Source organism: Haemaphysalis longicornis, unplaced genomic scaffold (assembly GCF_048455015.1).
Source record: "Haemaphysalis longicornis isolate Haplotype H1 unplaced genomic scaffold, Haemaphysalis longicornis Haplotype H1 scaffold_2, whole genome shotgun sequence".
NCBI classification, from domain to species: domain Eukaryota; kingdom Metazoa; phylum Arthropoda; class Arachnida; order Ixodida; family Ixodidae; genus Haemaphysalis; species Haemaphysalis longicornis.
This window is the reverse complement of record NW_027526295.1, coordinates 284,256,969-284,281,371: the sequence shown is the minus strand read 5'-3', so window position 1 is coordinate 284,281,371 and position 24,403 is coordinate 284,256,969. Positions and strand designations below refer to the sequence as shown.

At 47.0% G+C, this 24,403-nt stretch overlaps 1 protein-coding gene across 2 annotated transcripts in view; it reads right to left on the bottom strand.

Annotated features, from left to right (window-relative positions):
- The window catches only part of LOC144170771 (protein amalgam-like), a 409,698-nt gene that overhangs the window by 15,759 nt on the left and 369,536 nt on the right, over positions 1–24,403 (bottom strand). For both annotated transcript variants that reach the window (XM_077700759.1, XM_077700760.1), the window contains exon 3: positions 2,243–2,453. In XM_077700759.1, the coding sequence (XP_077556885.1) occupies positions 2,243–2,453 (211 nt within the window). The remainder of the gene's footprint in view (positions 1–2,242; positions 2,454–24,403) is intronic.

Here is a 24,403-nt window from a genome sequence, read left to right as displayed (position 1 = left end):
TTGTATAGCTCTGTCCTCCGAAGAACCTTGTTTCAAAGGCTGTTAGTATTTTGTTCATAACTAACTACATTACTATCTGTCAGACTGACTGACTGACTGACTGAATGACTTACTAATTAACTAACGGTCAGACTAACTAACTATTAACTTAATAAATAAAGAAAATAAAGAGAGTTTGTGAAATGGGCCTTTGTCGGTGTATTATATTATAAGCCCGAGCATATCCAAGAGAGTAAGCACGCGCTCTCACTCACTCACTCACTCACTCACTCACTCACTCACTCACTCACTCACTCACTCACTCACTCACTCACTCACTCACTCACTCACTCACTCACTCACTCACTCACTCTTTCTCTTTTTCTCAAGCCCACACGCAACCACGCGTGCACACACACACATGCACACGCGGAGACACACTCATAACATGCGCATGGAGACCTGGTATTTGTCTACTTTTGCTTAGCCTTTCTAACCGGAATGCGTATGCAAACAGGTTATTCCTCCCAATATACATATATTTCACTAAATACGTATGCCCAGGAACGTGAGCTGGTACCAGTGAATTGTAAACACCGCCTGGTGCTTCCCGCGTAACACAACTGGCCATGAACAGTTTCGCTATTCGCAGGAACAACAGCAGGAGCAAGGATGCTACTGATGGGACACAAATGCAACGTATGAGGGAGTTCCTAGGGAAAGCGCAGAAAAGCACTAGACGCGGCGGCAATACCAAAACTCGCCGTCGCTAGCTCTATTCCGGAGAGAGTGTAGCATCGAAATACGTCTCGATCAGCGGGCACAGTTGCAAACAGTGCTGCCGCAACCTGCCTGAGATGATCAAGCAGGACACTGGCCTTTACGGAGCTTGTTTTTCATCCCCTGCCATTGCCGCATTGGATTCCGCTTCATTAATCCCTCGTGCAACACAGGGTGCCTAAATAAGGTATTGTTCGGACGATGAACCCTGTCCGAACGGACTTCATTCGGGGACCTTTGTCACGAGGACGGCGTTGCTGGCGGTCGCACAGCGGCCGCACTGAGCCGCGCGCTGGCGCGTCGTCTGCGTCGGCGGCGGCCGCCTCGTTCGCCCCCAAGCCACTGTCACGAATTTCCAATTCTATCAGGTAGTAGCGCGGTGCGTCGCTGATCCAGTGGGTGGTCGAGAAGCAAGCAGCAGCGAGTTCCGAGCGCCCCGCACTGCCGTCCCCGTAATGACATTCAGCAAAGAACACAATCAGGCCTTGTTTTCTCTTTCTTCCCCTCTTTCCGCCGCCGAACAGTGACCCGCTGGTTGGAATCAAAGGAGGCCAGCGTGGAACAAAAGAGTCGACTTCATACAAATGCGTCCTCCAGCTCGTTGTTTGTTTCGCCGGACGGCTCATCTACATCAGTTGCCAGATAGCTACACTGTTGGCGTCCTTTTATTCCCTCCCTTTTTTTTTTATTTTGTAAGCCGCTTCTTCTTCGTGCTGCCTCGCAAAGCCCCGCTTTTCATTCTGGCGTGCGAGAATGCGCCTTACGATGAGATGAACATGTTTGTGAAGCTCGGCACCGCTTGGAACGAAGACTGCGGGAATCTTGATGTGTCGCTTATGTACAGGAATGCTTATCGACAGGAACGCTTATCGAGGCTTCCAAGATTCTGTTTAGGCAGCCGGCTCCGGCTCACTACCTTAGCAAAAGATTTGCTACACGCAGGCGGCTACACAAGACGTACAACAAAAAGCAACCAGATGTAAAAGTATGTGATGCGTGTTTTCTCAGTATATTAACTCACTATAGCTATTAACAAATATAACTTCGCTGGTCTTTCATCACCGCGGTAGTGGAAGAGCTTTTCTTTTTTTTTTGCTGCGGGAACGTTACCGGAAAGATGTTGGGAGTTCATTGTGTACGAATAATTATCATGATCCTCAGTCTTGTAACCCGCTGAAATGCGGTAGTGATCACCTACTTTGTATACAATAAATATTCATGTTAATTTATTATGATTATAACCAGAAATTATGGTAATTCATTTCAAAGAAGGCTGAACCAAGAAAGGCAACGTACACGCTGAATAATGGCACCACGTTCCTGTAACCGACCAGCCAATTTGTTCCGCACTCGGCGTGACTTTCCACTCGTCTACTCTTTGTGATGTGATTCCGCGTACGGGGCGCCAAATTTTCCGCCGCCCAGCCAATGTCGCCACAATGCGTGCCAAGAAAGACGAACACCAAATCGTCGGCCGGCTCACCGATGACGTTGAGGGCGATGAACCGAGAGATCTTGGGCAGCGTGCTGACTTGGCACTCGTACATGCCGGCGTCTTTCTTTTGCGGGTACTGGATCTGGAGAAGCCACGAATCCGAGTTGTCCATGTGGATGGCCTGGAACCGCTGGTCCGAAGTGTAAGTGAACCGGCCCACGGTTAGCACGTGCAGGTCGCGACGCCGGATCCACGACACCTGCGGGTTGAAGGGCGAGTTCGTGAGACGCTATTCCGTCACGCGCCATTTTACACCACAGCCACTGCAAGAGCCGAAGTCAAGTTTACGCAACAATGTCGGTTACGCCTTTGAGCGGCCTGACCTTTTATATAGGGCCGGCCGTCTCTCGACAAAGGCACCCAAGAAAAGCGAATTAGGTGCACCGCCGCCCTGACGCACGGAACTAGTCCTGCCATCGATGGCTTCTGGACGAGGCACTTTCCCATCGCTTCCGCATAAGCGTCAAGTCGATCAAGATAGCATTACTCACATTCTATTAAGGGTAATCGAGAGCCATGTCACGTGTGTTGACCACTCTACAACGATTAGTTTCATAAATACGAAAGTATTGACCACTGCCAGCGACGAAGCATGGCTTTCTAACAAACTGGAGGGGAAAGAAAACTGGCGGTAATTATCGGCGAGGAACCATAATTAGTTTTTGTTGCTTCTAACGCACCGGCGTTCCGCTTGACGCCCGTCTCCCGTTATTTCATTACACTCCAATGTCTGCTAATGGTAACCCGTGAGCAAGGTTAGCGCTTCTAGTTAGTTACGTACGGGTTGGTAGAAGCCGAAGCGTTGTGCAACGCTCTTTTGATCGCGCCATATTTTTTCGTTCACTCCTGGTCATCAGTGTACAAGAGTGCTCATTATTGACTGCGACGGACGAAAATTGCGCATTCGCTCGTCTGTCTGCATTCTTCACAACGTTGTGACACTGGGACGCTGCGCTGATGCTTGCCGCACAATAAGTAATGCCCATTTTCTATATCTCGGTGGTTCAGGGCGTCATTTGTAGTGTGAAAATGCAATGCTCATCATAACCTCTGCTTGTAGCATCTAATTTACGCAAGTGTCGTCGCCCCGACCGAAATAACAACAGCCATGATTATCACGAGTAAAGCCAAGGGCTTTCATAGGTTCCTGTTAATGCCATGAAAAAGCCAAGGCGAACGAATAGTTTAAGCGGTACAAGTAACAAGGCGCCCGTCGCGTATATTGAAGCCGACCAGTCAAGTTGTAGGCAATGAAAAAGACAAGGAGGAATCGATGAATTCATGACGGCTGTCTTTCTTTGCGCCTTGTCTCAGCTTCGGCCCCTCAGACTGTTGGCCCAGCCCTGTGCAGGCAGTGGATGATAACGAGTCGAAAAATTGCCACTCCTTCGTCGATGCCAAAGCGTGCACTGCAGGCAGCTTTATTAGGAAAAGTGCTGCGCCCACAGCGTTCTCTCTCTGCTCCAGGGTGCCCATACCCCGCCAAGAGAATTCCGCCACCGCACTCAACCAAACGCCACAAATTACGCTCTCTCGGCGGCCGAGGGCATAGCTGGGAAGGGAGAAAGCGCCCGTACTTGGCGCTCTGCGGCTTCACGAGGAGTTTCAGAAAGTCAACACTGTTTCCTCTCGATGGAGCGGCGGCGGCGAGTTCGCCATGACAGCCAGAAATGGGGAAATAAAAAGAGTCGTGCTCATGCGAAGCACGCTCTGGGACACGCCAAATTGCTTCGTGTCTCGGCTGCAAAGCAGGAGCCTTGGGAGAGCACAGGCCGGGCACGCGCGCCGTGAATCTTGATAGGCAAATTGTCGCGCGCGTTCGTCGGACCGTTCTCCTCCGCGCCAGCGGGCGCTTTTTCGCTTTCGTGGGGCGCTGCGACTCAATGCAAAGTGCGCTCGGGGCGAACTGCTCCGTGCACCCGAGACGAGGCTACAGTCGCCCCGGGACGGCAGTCGCCACTCGGATTTGTGAGCGCTGCACCGACGAATTCCGCTCGCGGTCGACAGAGGGGAAGGTGGAAAGCTCTGCGGAGACACGCGCGCTTGCGCTGACGAGGTTTCGACGCAAGCTGGTGTCAAACGCACGGAAGCCGAAATCGCGGGGCAGTGTGCAGGATACATGCGTCGTAAGAAGAAAAACGCCAGTAGCTGCGTTTTCGTTATTATTCTACAGGGATCCGACGGGCGGGTTCTCATCCGTCGTCGCCTCATTAGTATACGCAGATATGGCTGCATTGAGTACTTTCCTAGTGAGCCAAAGGTGAGAGCAAACGCACGATGCAGTTGCATCAACAACGAGAGAAATCTGGAGAGACTGCCCACGGACCAGTTGCATATTTCTTCTGCACTGGGTATTTCGGGTAAGCGGTAGTGGAACCGTAGTACATATCTCTGTGATAAAGCGTAGGTAGCCTTACACTAATTTCTTTGCAAAAAAATTTCAGAATAACAGCTTACACAATTTCGATTTTTTTGCTTATCCTAAATAAAGCATTTATATTCGTCGCTCGTTTATGCTAAAATCCGCTTTTAGGCAAGTTTTTTTTAGTCTGCCTCTGCAGCAAAAACGTTTCATGGCTGCATGAAGCTTGCATTGCAGTGGAGTTTTTGTTCGGATTAGTAATTGCCGCACAGCTATTTTACTTGGCCAGAAAGGTTTTGTTACATATAGCAGCGTCCTTTTATGAATAGAGGCCGGGTTATTAGGCATTAAATAAGCCCGTTTTAGGCGCCAGAAATAGGCAGGTAAAACAACATTTTAGGCATTCAACTATAAAATTTTACAAAAATGCAAATGATTTCTAACAAAGACGTGCGCCACCTGTAACTACTACAGCAAAACAAAAATGGTATTGTTTATGATGGCACAAAGGCTCCAAAAGATAAACAGTCGTTCAATTGTCTCATAAAAGTACTGTACTAATAGCAATCAATTGGCTTAATTCAACAAGCACACAGATTCCATTCATGTTAAATGTCACTTGCTCGAGCGTCAAATATAAGGTAAGGTAAGATACGATAAGATAAGATAATATAAGGTAAGATAAGATAAGATAATATAAGACAAGATAAGATAAGATAAGAGAATCTTTATTTTCTACAGAAAAAACTGGAAGATCATCCGGGCTAAAAACTGCTGAAGACAGCTGGACCATGGCCCGGAAACCCTCACTTGGCACTGATCAAGAAAAAAAAATCACTCGTAATGAAAGCAAATGAAGGAGTACATCCTTAGTACGTAGTTATACAGCACAATAAGCTGAACTTGAAAAGTTATACAACAATTACGGTTTCAAAATTCACAATTGGTACAAATAAACACAAAAAAGCAGCTCTACACACTGGAAGACATGAAACAACAGCAGTACATAAAAAGAAAACACCAGCAATGATTGTAATAGTGATGGAAACTACAAGTTTACGAAGTATTGCCGCAACTGTTTGCGGGAAAAGTAACCTGTGTGTCCGTGTTCGTTTAGAAGGGTGGGAGGAGATGGAGGAATGCCTTTAATGAATGAAGAAGTCAGCCTGGCAGCGAGCTTGGCTTGCTACTCTACATGAACATGATGTGCGAAAGTGAAGGGAAACGAAGACACAAAAACTCATACAGACACTAAGAAAGCAAATAAGCACACAAACTGACAAATGCAGGATCACGCACACAGCGCACAAACAGAAGTGAAGTTAAGGCCCACATTCACAGAGTTTCGTTCAGGCCGGAGTCACGGAGAAATGACACCAAAGCCCGTGTACTCCGTGTTGCCGCGGCAGTTGAGTGCCGTGTACCAATGACGTCGCAAAGCTTCAATGGTGCATCAGCACGCAGTCCCAAAGTTGTCTTCAAGGTTACCCGCGGTGTGTCATAACGGGGACACACACACAGAACATGTTCCATGTCCTCACGGACACTGCATACTTGACAGTGAGGGGAGGCAACTTGGCGTGTCTTGTGCAAGTAGTGGCTGGTAAAAGCGACGTTGAGGCGAATGCGGTGAACGAATCCTTCGTCGCGCTTTCCCAGGCCACACGGAATTCGAAAAGTGCAGGCGGGATCGATTCTGTATAGTGGCCGAAATTTTTTTGTCCCGTCCGTCCATGTGGAGAGTTGTGACTGCCGCGCCACGGAGTACGCAAGTGACGCGGCGTCACGTCGAGAGATAGGAATCGGGATGATGACCTAAGATTGGGTGTGGGCCGCGCAAGCTGTTTTGTCGGCCACCACATTCCGATTCACCCCACAATGTCCAGGTAGCCACTGTAACACTACCTCATGAAGCGAGCTGGCAGCTTGTGTATGCAGGGTGTTTATTTCGTGGGCCAGTTGTTCGAGCGGAAATGATGCCAGTTGTTGAAGCGCCGCCCGTGAATCTGTGAAAATCACCCACACAGAAGGTTCTCGCCCAATAATGTACTGGAAAGCGGAGCGCAAGGCAGCAAGTTCTGAGGTCGTCGGCGTTGTTTTGTGGCTTAACCTGGCCGAAATTGTGGTGCGCGTTGATGGAACCCAGATTCCGACAGCAGATGATGTGGTCGTCACCGATCCATGGGAATGTTGAAGTGTAGAGCCTGATATTTATAATTAGTGCGAAATCACGGCACTACCCATTGTTCTGTGCTGCGCGTGCGTGAACCAGTATCCCTAGCTGTTGGGGATGAGGGTGATACTAAACCGCTTTTTAGTGTGTGTAGTGCAGAAAAAATGCACTTAAAATACGAAATCTTTACTATTTGATAATGTAATATTTTGGGAACTCATTTTGTGTTGATGCCAAATACGGAATATTGCCGATGTTTCAGACTATTCCCTTTTGCAACCGCAGAATTTTTATGTCATACAATGAAACAGGCATAAAAAAGAATACTTGAGAGCCGGGAACACTCATTAGAAACACCGCTACTTTATGTCTGCCTGACGCATCTTCAATACGACACTACAAAAACAGACACACATAATAAACACAAGAGAGGCAACGATTTATCAAGAAACTTACGTGCTCTTACTTGAGGATTGTTAGATACAACTTTAGCAAGTTTCTCATATACAATACTATCATTCGAATTGCTCAGGGAAGACTTCCCAATACTTCTAAATACCCTTTTACACATTTGAAGCGCCTTTGTCAAAAGGTCTTTGGCAGCCGAACAAGTTTTTTCACGGAAAAAGGTGTCTTAAACCCGTCGGACGTGTGAATTTTAAGCGGAGCGGAAATGCAACTGCGCAGTGATTAGTTGGCTCTTCAATATAGGAATAATATGCTAAGAAAGACGCATTCGTTGCTTAACCATTGCGTTGAAAATTGAGTTGGAGTTGAGTATTCTTTTAGAAACGAGATGCGACTGCACATGTTTGAATAAATCTGTTTGGAGAGCAAACGGAACGTAGCCTAAAAATATCAGTAAAAACTGTGTGAACAATAGCAAAATTGTGTTAATTGACCAGATTAAGGGGAAATCGCCAAGGTGGAGTACGTTTCTGCGAAGGAACGTTTGACATCCACCTGAATACAGCCATACGGCTACAAAGGAAAGCTATACAGCTTTATCAGAAACTTTGCAGCTGGAGAAAAATTTGTCCTGGTCCAGGATTCGAACCCGGGACCACCGCGTAAGCGGAGGACGAATTTTTCAACTGGAAAGTTTCGGAGAAAGCTGTATAGCTTTACTTTGTAGCCGTATGGCTGCATTGGGTGGATGTCAAACTTTCCTTCGCACAAACTTATTCCACCTTGGTGATTTCCCCTAAATCTGGTCAATTAACACCTGTTTATCACTTCGAGTTGTTGATGAATTCGCTCTCGCGCTACAAACGACTAACCTCCTGGTTAGCATAGTTGGTAGAGCGACTGCTCCGGTTAAGCGGTGGTCCCGGGTTCGAATACTGAACCAGGACGAATTTTTCTTCAACTGCGACGTTTCTGGGAAAGCTGTATAGCTTTCCTTTCTAGCTGTATGGCTGCATTGAGGTGGATGTCAAACTTTACTTCGCACTATAGCAAACTATCACCATCTCCGGATGTTCCAATTCAAAACTGTACCTTTTCTTACTGACAATGAGCGTGGCATTTTACTGCTTCTAGCGGTTATTTTCCGGGAGTTGGTTGAACTAGAGGACTAGGTTGAACAGTCAATGTTGCCCGGTAACGTCAATAACAATCTAAAAGTGCACCTGAAAGCGAAACTTGAGTCTACATAGTGTTAATATAGGCGCCGATGTTGAAAATGGGCGTTAACATGGGCATTTACAAACACGTAGGCATAAACTCCAAAATAGGCATTTTTAGGTACTATAAAAACACCTAAAAGCCTTTATTAACCTCTAGTTTATGCTCATTTATCAAAATGGGGCGATAGGAGCGCACTGAACGAAATCGGCATTTGCCTAAAATACGGTCTTTATTTATGACCGTGACTTTGTTTGTATGTCCCAGATTTTTAACTGCGGAGCTGTTGTTACTGGCCGTAAGTTCACCGTTGAAGGAACAAAAAAAAAACCAAGAGAATGCCGCGCGTTCGTATGCGCTTAGTGGATTTAGCAAAAAGAAAAATAAAACACCCCAGTGCTGTCGTCAAGCGCTACCGCGCATGTAGACAAAAAAAAAAAAAACTCAAGGGCTCCTGGCCGACGCCTAGGGTGGAGGTCTAGCTCTCCTCCACAAACTGGACAAATAAAAGTTATTTCTCTCTCTCTCTCTCTCCAGCTCTAATGCTAACATGAAAAGACACCCCGATTGGGAGAGGTCACCGCGGCGGCCGCATTCTCTAGAAGCCCTTATGGATAAATGGAGACATGGCGACGAGTGTGCCATTCCTTCCCGGGACGAATTCCAGATCCCGCCACCGCTGCCTCGAGTCGATGTCGGAGAGCTGGTAGAAGTCTTTAATGTTGAGGATGACTTTGCATCCACCACTCGCCGCGAAGAAGGCGACGACATCTTCGATGCATGCGACGACGATTACTAACACCGCAACTAGGCAAATAAACGATGATAGTGAAACTTAACTATGTGCCCGACAATACTCACCTACAACAGCTTCGTCATTCAAACCTTGCGCGTGAATGCAAGCTCCCCTGAATTTTTCGGAAAGAAATTCGGTTTAACCAATGCATTAAAACTTTTGTTTGGTTGAAAAACGCAGAGTGATACCTAGTATTACGCAGACTTAAAAACATTTCATAAAGGTCGAGTACAGGTGGTTTTTAGTGTTTAATACAAATCATAACATGTGAGTAAGTTTTGTGATTCGCATTCACATGTTTGCATACCAGGCCTTATGCCAAAAAAAATACAAACAACACAATATTTGAGATTTAAAACATGTGATGTCCGTTTTTCAGGCGTAACTGTTGACGTTTATTTTTTAGGCATTTAGCTTTCCCCAAAGTGCGAAGATAGGATTGGGGCCAGATGATGATAAAAAGGAAAAGTGATCTGATGAACGTGGACACGTTGGCGTCTCGAATATGCTCAGTGAATCAAGAGCGCAGTTCGTGAACGAGACCGGTAACAGTCTAGAATATACGAAGAGCAAACAGCTTAGGAACGTCTAGTTAACGACTAGCGGTGCTGCTGACGCAATCATATTTTATTCTAGCGCTGCTGAGACGCGCATCTGCTCCTTTCGTTGCAAATGTCGACGAAAGACGATAGTCTTTATCGACTTTTGCCAAGTAAATGCCTCCCTTCGCTTTCCCGCTCACCTCTTATGTTGTTCCTCTTGCATCGCGCTCCTCCCAAGGTAAATACACCAAATGCTTGCTTAAATCATTTTAAATTTCCCGCGTTCCACTGCTCCAAACCGGGTGTCTCCATGCGAACGCTGCCGTACGGTGAAGACGAGCGTTAATCGCGGCGCCCTACTCCAACGTTTATAGAACCGCGTTTCCCTACTCCACGTGCGTTGCAAGCAGAACGTGAAACCTATCTAGTGGAAGCTTGCGTAACTGTTGCCGGTTGATTTCTTAAAATGGCGCCAGAAGCTGTAGTGGCGCGGGCGACAGCAGGCGACGGCGGAGTGAATTCTTTTTCCATAGTTGATGACGTATTTAATTTCTCAAAAATCAAGCATGTGTGATTTTCTATAAAGGAACACTGCAAATATCACTTCTGTATTGATTTGTTGTCTTATATTTGCGTAATGTCTTGTTCTTCTTCAACAATGTTGACAAGTATGAAGATTACACCGGACTTAGCCGGGTAGATTTAGCCGTGATTATATAAGACTATTGCGCAGGCCTTGTTTTACTTTGGCCGGGTGGCTGAATCGAGTTACAGAGAGACAGACAGACAGACAGACAGACAGTCATATAGACAGACCAAAATTTCTGGGTTTAAGTAGCCCAAGAAAGACTATCGTCTATAAGAAGGTTCCGTACGTATGTAAACGCTAGCGCGCTAACCCTAAATGGCCGAGACGCCGTTGCGCGTTTCCAAATGGGGTGAACTCATCCCGAATATGCGCTCTGGAAAGGCCGCTCCACAGATGCGAGGGATAAAGCTGCAGGGTCTGCATAATTCCATAATTCCATCTAGTATTCGTCACAACAAAGTTTATGGACTTATTACCGACATATTTTCGTCGTTTCCTTCGGCGAAATAAGGCGGACATGCTTGGAATTTGTTTTACTACTTTCATCTCGAATCGGAGATATACGAATTCCAAGGCTGCCCTTCAGCGAGAGCCGTTTCTCCAGACGGCGACGAAAGTTTTCAGTGCGCTGCCGGCTTTAAAGTGTGCGTTTTTCGCGTCGCGTGAGAATGTAAGGGGGTAGCGAACTACTCGCACTGCGCACGCGCGCCGGTTTTTATGGCTCCTTGTTTAAAGCCTGGCAGTTAAGTTTGCATCGACCGCCGTTTTATGCGTCGATAGGGTAAGCGAGAATTCCAAGGGCACTTGTACGCTTAGAGTGTGTCACAAGCAGCGGCGAGAGCATAAAACGTTACAGCGGTGGATAGTCGTAAAAGTGGTACATATAGCAATAAATTCGCTAACGGATCAATCTACGACATGCGTTCGAGTTTATTCGCAGTATGTCGTCCCCACCAGGAAGCCCTTTAGTACGTGTCTACAAACCAGGGTTGAACCACACGCCCGTTACTGTAATGTCTGGCTGTCTTGTTAGCCAGCTGTGGAAATATATATTCAGGGCAACGTGGAGGCTTTAGTCGGAGCATGCGCTGACTATTTATGCTTATTCGCAAAAAGAAGAGTACCCATTAGAAATGTACGAACTGCACATACTTTGCAAAGAAAAGTAGTGAAAAGACAGGGATGAATGTCCCTTCTTGAAGAAAATATGAGAGCGGAAATCGGGTACGTGTGAATTAGTCATGCGTTGCAAAAATCTGAGCCCGCATAACCTATCCATTGAATACTCGTTTGCGGGTAGGATATCGTCGTCACTACCACTGTTATTATGTTCGTAAACATTACAATCCCATGCCGCAGTTTGGTCAACGCAGAAGCGGCTCAACAGTTCCAACCTTGCTCATGCAGTCGCGGCCTGCCTGTGCAATACTAAATTAATTCCAGCATCTATATTTTAGTCCTATACGTGCCGTGATGGTGGTATAAATACAACGTCTCGTTTCTTTATTCTGCGTGCTCAAATTCGAACCCATGGTAGACGTGTTCGCAATTAAGAGAAAGTATGGCTACTCGTATACGTACAGAAGCTGCTACTGGCGTCGTTCAATCTGGAACTTTTCTTTGCACTGCCTCTCACTAGTCAGCTCGAGCTAAAGGAGGAGGAGGAGGAGGAGGAATAGTCGCTTACTGGTTCCCGCTGAGCCAGAAATGTCTGGCAATTTTTGCCAGCGAAGCTTTCGTGGTCTCACTGATGGCGGTGTTGTAATCAAAACGCACTGCAGTAAAAACAACTTTACACAATGAGAGGGCACAAGAAGAAGAAGAAGATGAAGAAGAAGAAGATGATGATGATGATGATGAGGAGGAGGAGGAGGAGGATGAAGAAGAAGAAGAAGAAGAAGAAGAAGAAGAAGAAGAAGAAGAAGAAGAAGAAGAAGAAGGATCACGCTTCCTGTCGTCGGAATTGAACGTTGGTCCCACACTTACTGAAACCGACGTCTATCCGACTGCGCCATCAAAGCATACGGGTCTCTCAGAATTTCCTTTTGGTTCGTCACGCGGCCGTTGACTTTGGACTTCGGCTACTTTGAAGCGGTCTTTGGGTTTGGAATTTGGCAGTTCGAATTTGGACGAAGAAGATGGTCTAAAGGCGACGCGATGGGTGGAGGGGAGGGGGGGGGGCGCTCAGCTTTCCCTTTGGGGATTCGTTTTCTGTCGTTTGAGCTTGAATTTTGGCTCGCAGGCAGTTTGCTCTTGGATCGCTGCCGCTTGGACTTTGACTCTAAGGCGGTTTTCACTTTGATCGTTGACGCTCTGACTTTTATTGCAGCAACTTTGACTTTGGCACTTCGCCATTTGCTCATCGCACGCAAGAAAGCTTTGCCTTTCAACCATTGTCGACGTTAGACAAAGGGGCTAAATATATTTGTGCCTACCTCGTAGTTTGGCTTTTCCTGCTAAGAAGTCCCTGTTACTCGTAGTTACCGTGGTGTTTATTATCTGTTGGAGAGGTGGACTGCTTTGCTCATTTCTCAGCCAAAATTTCATGCAATCAAGTTTATTGTAGCTTTTTTATCCACAATGTTAACTTTTCTGCTTCCCTTCAACATCCTGCCTTCCTTCCTTCCTTGGATCGTCACCTCATTGCGTTTCCTTGCATGACTATTGAAGTTTATCCTCTTTTAATTGTTTCGTATGACACTAACCTTCTTTCTCATGTTGTACCTCAATGTTTTGCGCTGTATTTGCACATTCTCGTTAGGAAAGCGCCAAGACGCGGGCCAAACACTCTGATGGTATACCGAATGCTCGCAGAATTTTAGTTTCTTTGAGAACTACTCGCTCCCCTCTTTGCTTCGCAGGAAAATAACTCATAATTGAGCTAATTCTCCTCATCGCTGTATCACTAGATTATTAAGCGTCAATTCACTGCTTATACGAGTATTTTGGATGTCCACAACGACATTGGTCTTCAAAATAAAAGGCCTTGGAAGCGATGCATTTGTGTAAAGTAGTGAAGACGTATTTATATAAGTTCCTTTTAAAGTTATGTCTCTGTGAATCTGGCTTTTCCCGATGGTCTGTTGCAATGAATCTTAGTTATGAAAAAAATCGAGTTATTGCGTGGCGTGACATCATCCTCCCAGCAACGCGGAACTAGGTGACTTAACTTGGCGAGATTACTATGCTGACTCATTCTCACACCGTAGCAGAAAGCCCGATGCCCCGACAGTTTTTAAATCATTCTTGTAATCGCTGCAACGTTTGAAGTACCAGTTCAACTGTTTTTTATTAGGTCGTTGACATCTCGCGTATACTTATCTGCTTGTATTGATTCCTGGGAATGCAGCTGTATGGCTACATTCTCTTACGTTTCCCTTCTCTTGGACTGCCTGGAGAGAGAGAGAGAGAGAGAGAGAGAGAGAGAGGGGGGGGGGGGGAGGAAACATGTTTATGACGAAAAGCAATGTGGAGAGCCCTCCGTTTGTGTTTGAACTGCGTACTTGGACCTCTGCGGCTCTGTTGCCAGGACGCTGTGTAATGGCTATTGTATAATTCTTATCGCCCCGAGCAAAACAGTAGCTGGTGGTTCCAACAGGCGGGAAAGTCCCCTTAGATACCTTTACAAGACATTAAATTAACCGCTCACAAATTTCATCTATGATTTGCAAAGCGTAATGCTAGTGCAATGCCAAGTCAGTCTACATTATCCACAACAGCCACAAGCCATGCCGTCATCAAGCTTACCGACACCGTCGAGCTTGCGTTCGCTTGCATTAGGGCGGAGCGGTTATGGGGCTTGCGGAAGTTTTGCAGCCGGGGTGCACTTGAGCGCACATCTTGGTGTTTTGTGCGTAGCGGGCTCCCGTACTTTCACCGTAATATTCCCTCTAACAAAAATCAGAAGTGGACTCATAAATGCTGCCGACTTTTGCAATATTTGTGCAATGCGGGGGATCATCGATGTCTGCTCCGTGTTAAAAATTCTATGGCCGAATCTAAGCATTGAAAGATGCCCCTGAAAAGGGCTTGGGGACGGAAGCGCCCTTAACTAGTTCAAAAAAATTCCCCCGCACCTCCCCGAGGGGGATTGTGAGGATGCAGAAATGCGGACGTCGAACGCAACGTCCTCGGGTACCATGCGAGGAAGGCACCGCACAACCTTCGATACGTCGATGGGCACGTTCACCGCCTGTCCCTTGATTCCAAACTGCCCGTTGCCTCGAGTCAGCCGCCTGATGCTCATGAAGGGGAGTCGAGGCGCGATGAGCCGCTCTTCGACCGGGTTCAGATCGGGAAGATGCGCCGGCCGAGGAGGATAACGGTAGCCAAAACTCACGCACCCCTCCTCTTCGCAGCTTTGTCTTCTTCTCCTTCTTCTTCTTCAGCGGTTTCCCTACGGGAAGATGACGATGGTGGTTGAACGCGAAGCTATCTCGTGATGGATTGTTTGGTTGGCCAATCCCTAGGGGCATCATGCCACAATCATCATCAGACGCGCTGCGCACGCCGGCCAAGGGACGCACGACAACCCCCGACTATAATGCATTTCTGCATAAAAGCGAAAGAGAGAGAGACAACCTTTAATAGAAAAGGATGACCACTGGTCACGATGGGGGAAAGGAATGGGGAGGGAGGGTAAGAGAAAATAAACAAATTAATGCTGGTCGTTCTCAGTAGAGTCAATAACTGGGCCAGTTCTTGGAACCTGCAATTCATGGGCCAGTTCATGGTGATCGCAATGGGGTTTGTGCACATACACCAGTTCGTTCGGGGGAGGACCCGCTCAAACAACCCGTGCCAGACCGCTTTTAATTGAATAAACCGCTATTTCAAAAAGCAGGAACAGTGCCTGCACGTCGTCCTGTTTTGTTGTACGGCTCTTTGGAAGACTTCTAGAAAGCGCGGCATACATCGACAGCAAGCAACACCTAGGTTTGTTCAGAAAAAAACGAAATATGCTTTTCTGAAGCATTTTTTGAACAAATGGGAAATGGAGTGGAAGAGAGAACTAGTGAAAAAGAGAAAATTGCGAGTTGCAAAAATGTCCAACTATCCTCGCGCTGATGCAGTGGTGTAGGCAGAAGATCCCGGCAGTGCCAGTGGCGAATTTCTCAAACGTATAAGTTAGAGAATGTTTGTTTTCTTCGAAAAAAAAGAGGGTGGAGGGGTGACAGAAAGGGATCCAGAAGATATGGATAGTTCATTTAACAACCGTTAGAGTTCGGAAGCAGGATAGGTGAGTTGTAGGCTTTCCTTGCAGTGTTTACAGCTGGTATGGCGGGTAGCGACTGTTTCACAGTCAATTAATTTGCGCCCAAGGCACACAAATAGCGTCCCAATAACCTTTCAGCTGTAGTTTGAATGATGCAGCACCGGAGGTTCGATGGCTTTGCAACATTACGCCGTTATCTCGTCTTGTTTTCTGCCTGCGTACGCAGGTGCATATCTGATTTTGAGCGGGGCCAAAAACACGCGGATTACAAAGTGTACATTTCAGACCGCAATGACGTGTCTTACTGCGCTTGAACTTGGATGGTCGTCCGCAGGGAACCCGTGAGCGTACTTTGAAACCTCAAAATACCCTGAAGCTACCTGAGATGCGTACAAACGAACAGGAAACGAATGCGTACAAAGATGCAGGAAACGAACGATAGTAGACAGCGCGAGCGCCGAGCGGTGGGGAACAAATGATAGTGTACCAGAGGTGAAAGAGCGCGCGCAGGTTCAGCATGAGCAGCCCCGCGCGAGGAAAAGGCGCGGCGGAACCCTCATGCGGGGCTCGGCGCGTGAGTGTTTGGGCGTGTGATGGTGCGCTGACTCCGCGACCACCAAGGATTCCAGATGAATAAACACGGGCTTTGAGCGAAAGAAGCAATAACACACGCAGAAAGAACGGGACAAGCGCGAGACATAAGCCGAGACAGCTATCTTGCTTCATGGCGGCGGGTTTCCCCTGCTGTAGCTGATACCTTACTGAAGAAGCTTAAGGTCAGAGAAAGAGCAAATATGACAGAGGAGCAGCAGAGAGCCAGCAAGCCTGAGGTAGTGCCTTATGTCCACAGAACTTCCCACAACCTTAAAAAGGTCGCTAACAACTACGGAATTAAGGTGGTATTCTAAGCCCAGGTGAAACTTGCGGGCATGTGTTCACGCATCACAAAAGAAAAGAATAAGCGTAAAGGGTGCGGCAAGAAACACGCCAACGTCTATGTGGACTGCAAAGTTGGTGAAGTGTATGATATACCTTTGAAATGTGGAAAAGTATACTCAGGGAAAACTGGACGCTGCATCAACGACTGTTTGCGTGAACATGACCTCTCTGTCCAAAACAAGACAATGCCCACTTGCCCGCTCACTGTCTGGCCTGCGTACCGCTACTAAAAGAAGTTAAGGTTCTGCGCAGGTGCAGCGACACGAAGGCAAGGGAAATTTTAGAGGCATATCATATAAGAAAGAAGGGAAGAGAGTGCGTGAGTGACACATCAGTGTTCGTTCATAAACAAGAGCTTGTATATCTTGACATGTGTCTGTAGGGAAGTGTTTGAGCTCCTTTTACAGGTTGCTATGGTTGTAGGAAGTGCGCATGAGCGACCTGATGACAAGTGTACATATATTTGTGTGCTCTGTCGAATAAAAGTTAGCTGAAAGTTTGCGCTTGTCCCGTCCTTTCTGTGTGTGTTGGTTTTTTTTCGCACAAATCCCGTGCTCATTAACCGAGATGCACCAACTCGCTTAACAACAAGTTCTAAAGGATTCCAGAGAAGGGGAGGCACCGTGTCAACAGAGAGAGAGAGAGAGAGAGAGAGAGAGAGAGAGAGAGAGAGAGAGAGAGAGAGAGAGAGAGAGAGAGAGAGAACAGCTCTATTGAACCAAACAAAGTTGCGGGGACTACGTGCCGGATGGGGTAGTCCCCTCTTCACGGGACTCATACGCTTTCGCGGCCGCCTGGCTCCTAGAGATCAGGACGAGCTGGTATTCCAAGGCGGAAAGAGCGATAGGCGAAGGAGTCCAGGTATGATACACAGCTATTAAACAGAACAGCAATACTCGCGTAGTGACAAAAATGAACCACATGAGGCGTGATTTTGCCCTTATAATGAACCCGCATTTTAGCACCCCATTACCGCCGCGATGACTGAGGACTAAGACGTCGTGCTGCTGTGCTCGAGGATGCGAGCAAGATCCCGACCTCAGCGACGGATTTTCAGGTGGAGGCGAAAAGCGAAAACGCCCGTGCGTCGAGATTTTGGCGCACGTTAATGATCCTCAGGGTTTCCAAATTAAACCCGAGGCCTCTACTGCGGCTCTTTACACAACCCATGAGTAGCTTCCGCGCGTTAAACCCCATAAATTAGAGTAGAAAGCATCGTTTTTCATTCTTGGCTGCATGACTCGTCAGCATGACTGGTGGTATACAATGGTTAATATTAAACTGGCGAAAAGCGGCATCAGTTCTTGCACTTAGGTAATCAGCACTCAGTGTGCACTGTCATACGTAGCGCTGATTTTGAGTGGTAAAGGCGCGATTTCTTTGTTTGATTTGGAGTGGTTGCTTACGTTATATAATAATCATTCTTTGAACTAAATGTAGGCTCACAAAAAATACTTCAGGGATTGTCAAGTGTTGTGCTACGCAAATACGTAAATTGTCGTTATTTATTTTCATAAATAACGATGTACAAAGCTTATAGGCCATGGGCCTCGTTCTGAGAATAACTGTTTTTTAAGCAACCAAGCAAACGTGCGAGACACTTATAAAGCTAAGTTAGCTTTGTTCACACGCCAACGCTAAACCGACATCACTATTTAATAAGCAAGCTAAAAGCCCAGTAATGCTTAATCTGTGCAAGAGAATGGCTAATTTGGTCAAAAAGAAAAACCAGCATTCGCGAAATCTTCCATGGTTGGGCAGCCAAACCATCGGTCATTTTTTTTGCGATGGCATGTGGACCCACGGGAGCTGAAAATTGCTCCGAAGATCGACGCCAAAATATGCCCGGCAAAAAAAGAAAAAAAAAAACGTTCAGCCAAGCTTTTAGCAAAGACTGCGTCCAAATCTTTGTGTCATGAACCCCTCTAGCCTGGCTACTTTTTTTATATTTTAGGGCTTTCTAGCAGTGGTCGAGTTACGCTCTGTCATTGAACAACGAGCGTTGAGCAATGACGATCTTTGCCAATCAGATTGGTATCGGGATCCGCCCAGCTAATAAGCGAGACGTGCATTTCTCCTCTCGGTTCACCGCTACGTTCTTCCCTTACTGGGTGACCGCGCACGGGGAGGGCAGAGGCGCCAGAAGAATCAGAGGTCGTTCCCTTTGTTCCCCTGGCGGGATTTGGCACTGATTTGCGCTCTGCCTCGAGGTTGCGAAAGCCGGATTGTGCCAGCAGCCTCCCCGCCCAGAGCGAACGGCGGGGCAGAGAGCAGAAACAATGAGCTTCGCTCACGGGGGCTGACACACTCACTGCGGCGATAGGACACGTCAGCAGCAAGGACACAAGAAACATAGCGGCGAGCAAAGAAAACAGCGACGGAACCGAGAGGAAGGAAAAGAAAAGGATGGAGGGAAAATAGGCAAGAATGAAGAGGAAGAAAAAGTGCACGTCACAGTAGCGTTGCGAGCGTAGCGACGGAAACGCGAGAGCAAATGGGGGGAGCTCGAACGGAACTGAAACAACTTTCGGGAACGGGACAGGAAAGCAAGCAGCGAGTCTGTGTGCTCTCTGGGCTCCGCTAACAACGGCGCCCAGAGACCTCGCTTTCGCCTCCCTGCCGCCGCCGCCGTCCCTTCTCCTATTTCCCCGACGTTTCTTCTTTGCTTCCTCTTCCTCCCACCGCCTGCCTCGGTCTGTTTCCACGGGTGTCCCACTGTCAGCTGCCTCTGCTAACCGGGTCTGCAGCAGTTCGTGAGGCCTTGTTTCGTAGCAGCGTTCGTTGCAGAGAAAGAAAGGCAGAGAGAGAGAGAGAGTAAATAGGGAATGGGTGCGCAAAGAAGATAGCACAAACGTTCTCTCGGTATACACTGAATTTGAGGAAGTAAAGGTGAACGGTGGCGGTTGCGCTGGTGCCAACAGAAAACAACAACAAAAACAACAATGGCCGGATGTCAACAGAAAACCATGAAGCAAAGAGAACAGGCTCAGCCTTAGCCGGGTGACAAACAGTCGAACGGCGACGAGGTTGAGGCGACGTGAGCTAGCTCGCAGTTGGTCGTCGAGCGTAGTCAGCAGCGGCACGCCATTGCCCGGAGTTGGGTTCGGCTTCCCCTGCTTGTTAGGGAAGTGCCGAGGGGAAAGAGGGAAGGCGTTCGCTCGGCCGAAGTCATTGAAGCAGTCGACGCTCACCCTGGCCTTGGTCGGCAGCCGAAGCCCGCGGGGTTTTAGGGCCGACTCCGAAACGGGAGAAGGCGAAAGTGGGCCGCGACCGACAGCGGCAAGGGCGCGGAAATGAGCGCGCGCAGTGGGAAGCCAGCGAGTGCGGCACCGCACTGGCTTACGGCGCATCCTCGGGGAGTCGAGGCATAAAGCTCGGCGCGTAGCTTAGAAAAGAGGGCTGCCTTAAAGGAGGTTACGCCTAAGGAGGGCCCAGATAAAGCTTAAAGCAAGTCAATTGGTTTTACGCCTTGCTTTGAGGAAATAAGAGTTTCTCGGGGATTACAAGATTTCGCAGTCGTATAAAGCGACATTATGCAGCTGCTCGGAGAATCAGCGATGCTGGCTGTAGGCCGCCCATTGAAATTGGCTGAGAGAATATAAGGTGCACGCAAAACAAGAAGGCCTTCAAGGGGAACCGAAATATTCTGTAGAAGATATAGGCGTGGCTTCATTGCATAGTTTAACCTTATCTGTAACACGGAGTAGAATATAAAACATGCGCTGTTTAAAGTGGCCGCAGCAAGCGCCAAAACGACATCTCTCTGGCTTTCAACGCGTTGTCGCTCTATGGCAGGAGACGCCTACCGCCCGAGCCCGTAAGGGGCGTAGCCCCTAAAAAGCGACAGCGCGCGTCCTGCCACCTTCTGTTATCGGCTCTTGACATTTGGCGCTGTCTGAAACCTTGTAAACCGGTTTCGGAAAGTCCAGTTTACCGTTCGCAAGGCATCGATGCCCCGCGCAAGCAACGTTATAAAGCAGGCCATCCTCGGGCACCGGCAGCAAGAAGTGTAAGGCCGGAAATTCCTCGGCTCTCCTTCACTTGCCGCTGCGGATGTCCCAACACCAAGTGTTCCGCGAAGCTCGGCCGCGTGCCGGTATTGCGCAGGAATCATTGTATATTTATGTTTGAAGTGGGGCCAGTTGGTTCATTATGAACTGAAGCAAAACAGCGCGAAAAAACGAAGGACGAGGGAGAACACACACACGAGCGCTGTATATTTGTACATTGTATATTTTCTTTGCGTAGAACAGCATTCTGGCAGAAATGAGAGTGGATGACGGTTTCATCTCAGAACGTTTAATGCGTAGCATTTTTTGCCGACTACTCCAACAGCCAGCACCGTGTAACGCTCTGCATTTCCACAAAAAATGCAGATTTCGCGGAAGTTCCAACTGTAATCGTCACATTGAGCGTAAATGGAGATAAATGGTTGAACGCCATTTTAAAAAACTAAGAAATCAGAAAATATAAAAAAATACGGGAGATGCTGAACCGTGTAATGCCCTGCATTTCCGCAATAATAAAGATTTCACGAAAGTTCCACCTGTAATCGTTATAACATCTGAAATGAAGATAATTGGTCGAATAAAATTTTGAGCAACAAAGAAATAAAAAATATAAAAAAATTACGGGAAATGGCAAACCGCATAGCGCCCCGCATTTCCACACTAATGGAGATTCGGCGGAAGTTCGACTTGTAATCGTTATAATAGCGGAAATGGAGATGCCTGGTCGAACGGAATTCTGAAAACTAAAAAATAAGAAAATAATAAAAAATACAATAAATGGCGAACCATGTAACTGCCTTCAGTTACCAATGATGCAGACTTGGCGCAAGTAAGACCTGTAACGTATAATAGTGCAAATGGAGATAATTGGTCGTACAAGATCAAGAAAAACCATTATATTTGGCTGTTATGAACTCACATTCAAGACAAGCGGCATACGAATGGTGCGCATTAGTCGACAATTCATTGAATTTCGGGAGATTTTTAGTTTCTACTATCTAGCAAAAGACGTAGAAGGCGGGAATTTATAAGAAAAAGGGAATGTGGGTTTTATATGGCTATAGAGCTGGACAGAATCAATAGTTGCCACCAGGCCATCGCTGTAGGGACTGTTTCGACTTTGATGCACTTGTTAGGGGACGTGGTGTACGATATCTGGTTAACTTCAGACGCCGCAGAGCCCCACTCCCTCATCTTCACCCCACTCTTCAAATGGGCCTGAAGCCTTCACTTCCAATAAAAATATTCCTCCTCCTCCAAACAGACGTGAGTTCCAAAGTGACTCAGGTCTTTTTGGACGTTAACCAGATGGATAAAACTTGACCTAAAGTTCTCAAACTAGACAAATGACAATACATGTAGTATAAGGGTGCTTCTATTGCGCAATCAGCTTATTGCTGAGTTTTTTTACTTTATCTTTTCTACCCATGAATATTCGTTTACCACAGGAACAGTCGACGCCTACCATCATAATTGTCTTTAGAAGAACACCCTCTCTAAGCCTTTTGGCTTCCGCCTTTGTGCCGAAAGTGAAAAACGTCTGATTCTCAAAGTCTTTTATCCTGCGTGAGGTAAGACAAAAAAGAAATGCAAAGGAAAGCAGTGAATGCTCTGGATACATTTGTGAGGACCCAGAAGGAGAAGAAATGCAACAAGCATTGGTGATGCTAGAAGTAACAGACCTATTTTTCCAATTTGGGAAGCGTAAGTTTCGAACCATCCTCAATTACCCTGCGTCCGAGCATTTTGTTCAAGTTATGGTTCAACAAAGTCCCTCTCCACTCTCCCAGATGGTTCCTGTAGGTAGGTGTGAGACAAGAAATTTTTTTCTGCGATTCAGATTCCAGCTGTATAGAAGCGCGAGGCGTGCAGACTGTGATCCGCGTCAAACGACTCAGCCATGGGTCGGCCCACGGCGATAGCTCCGCAGAAGCAGATGTAATGAGCCCGCGGAGCGTTCTGTGCGACTTGTGTTTCGCGCAGAATCTCTGCTGATGACTAGAGACCGGATTTTAGGCAAACGCCTACTCTATTCTTTGCGCTACTATCGCGCCATCTTGATATATGAGCACAAATTAGAAGTGTAAAAAAGGCTTTTATGGTGTTTTTATAGTTCCTATAAATGCCTATTTCGGCATTTGTGCCTGAACGCCTCCAAAAAGCCTTTAAATGCCTATTTCCAATGCCATTTTTTAATATCGGCGCCTATACTAAGTGTGTTCAGCCTCGAGATTTGTTTTGGGTGCAATTTTACATTCTTATTCACGTTACCGGGCAGCACTGACTGTTCAGCACTCTATAGTGATCAACCGTGTCCTCTAGATCAACCAACTTCTGGAAAACCATCCCTACTACGAGTAGAATCGGACGCTCATTCTGGGTTGCCAGGGGCACAACTTCAAGTAAAAGAAATCTGTGGACGGTGGTAGTTTGTTTTGTTTCCGCCATATACAAAGTGATTCTTAGACTACATTCCGCGTTTCCTCCAAACAGACTTCTTCAAACATGAGTAGTCACATCCTTGTTCCTAGAAGCATACTAGCATATAACTATGTTAACGCAACGGTCGGGCATATCCAACACGCCTTTGTTAGCTGACCACTGCCGTATTGAAGAGCCGACGGCGAAACATCACTGTGCAGCCGCATTTCGTTGCGCCTTAAAATTCACACTGCGTATGGACTCTAAAACGCGCCTTCCCATCAAACATCTGTTTGTCTGCTAAACCCCCTTTGAACAACGCTGTTGAAGTGTGTGGAAGCGCATCTGGCAGTGTTGGGACGTCTTGATTGCTCAATTCGAATATCATTGTTTATGAGAAAATTGCTAGGGTTGTACCCGAGAGTCCTCATGTAAGCACGTAATAATTCCTCCGTAAATCGTTGTCTCTCTTGCGTCTGATATATGTGTCTGTTTCTGTGCCGATGTAGTTAGATTGTGACAGGCAGACATCAGCTATACTTGGTTACAACGTAGGAAGGACAACGGAAGCTGACGCTGCGCATATAAGCACCGCAACCGCCAGATCGTTCCTCTGCGCGACGCGAAGCACACCTTACTGCGAGTATGTTTAACATGTGGCGAATCATTTCAGTTATTTTGCAGACCTAATCTGCTTATAAATTCCTGTAGCGATGACAAACAAGCGTTGTGCATGAAAGAAAAGCCGGCGATGTCACGCATTATGCGGAATCTCCTTTCAAACCCGCGCTGACATCCTCGCCTGGGCGCAGTTGTTCGGACTTGAGCTGACGAATAAAGTTTGCTCTCTCTCTCTCTCTCTCTCTCTGCGTAGTGATACACTGCGTGAGTTATTGTTCTCAACTTCTTGGCTGTTCTCAACTTCTACCCGAGTATAGCGCTTTTTAAATCAGTATTCACAGCTTTCAAATATCCTTTTTCGTGCCTGTTTCACTATATGCGACGCTCGTGCAAGCGACAGTGGCCACCGGACATGAATGTGAGTGCTGCGCTGTTGCATTAACCATATGAATCGTCATTAGTTTAGCAGTTTTATGGAACATTGAACGGCTATACGGATCTGTTTGCGAGTTTCTTCCATCCTATACAATAATAATTTTGGTTTTCATGTCGTAGATAGAAGTCGCGCACTTCTTTGTTTCAAATTATTTGCATTACGGTAAAAATTTATGGGCCTATATTTGCGACTTTGGAAGCCTAAAACCTTCTTTTTCCTGCCTGTTTTTTTTTTTTGCGCCTGAAACACGCTTTTTTGACGCCTAAAAATCCGGCTTCTACTGATGACACTAAGGAGGATGGTGGGCGCTTCATATTTCGTCCCCAGTTATTTTGCACGTAGCGATAAGCGGTAGCGCTCGATTCCCCGCCGTGAGCCAGGGGCGGATCCAGGTGCCTACTTTGGAGGGGGCGGGGGTC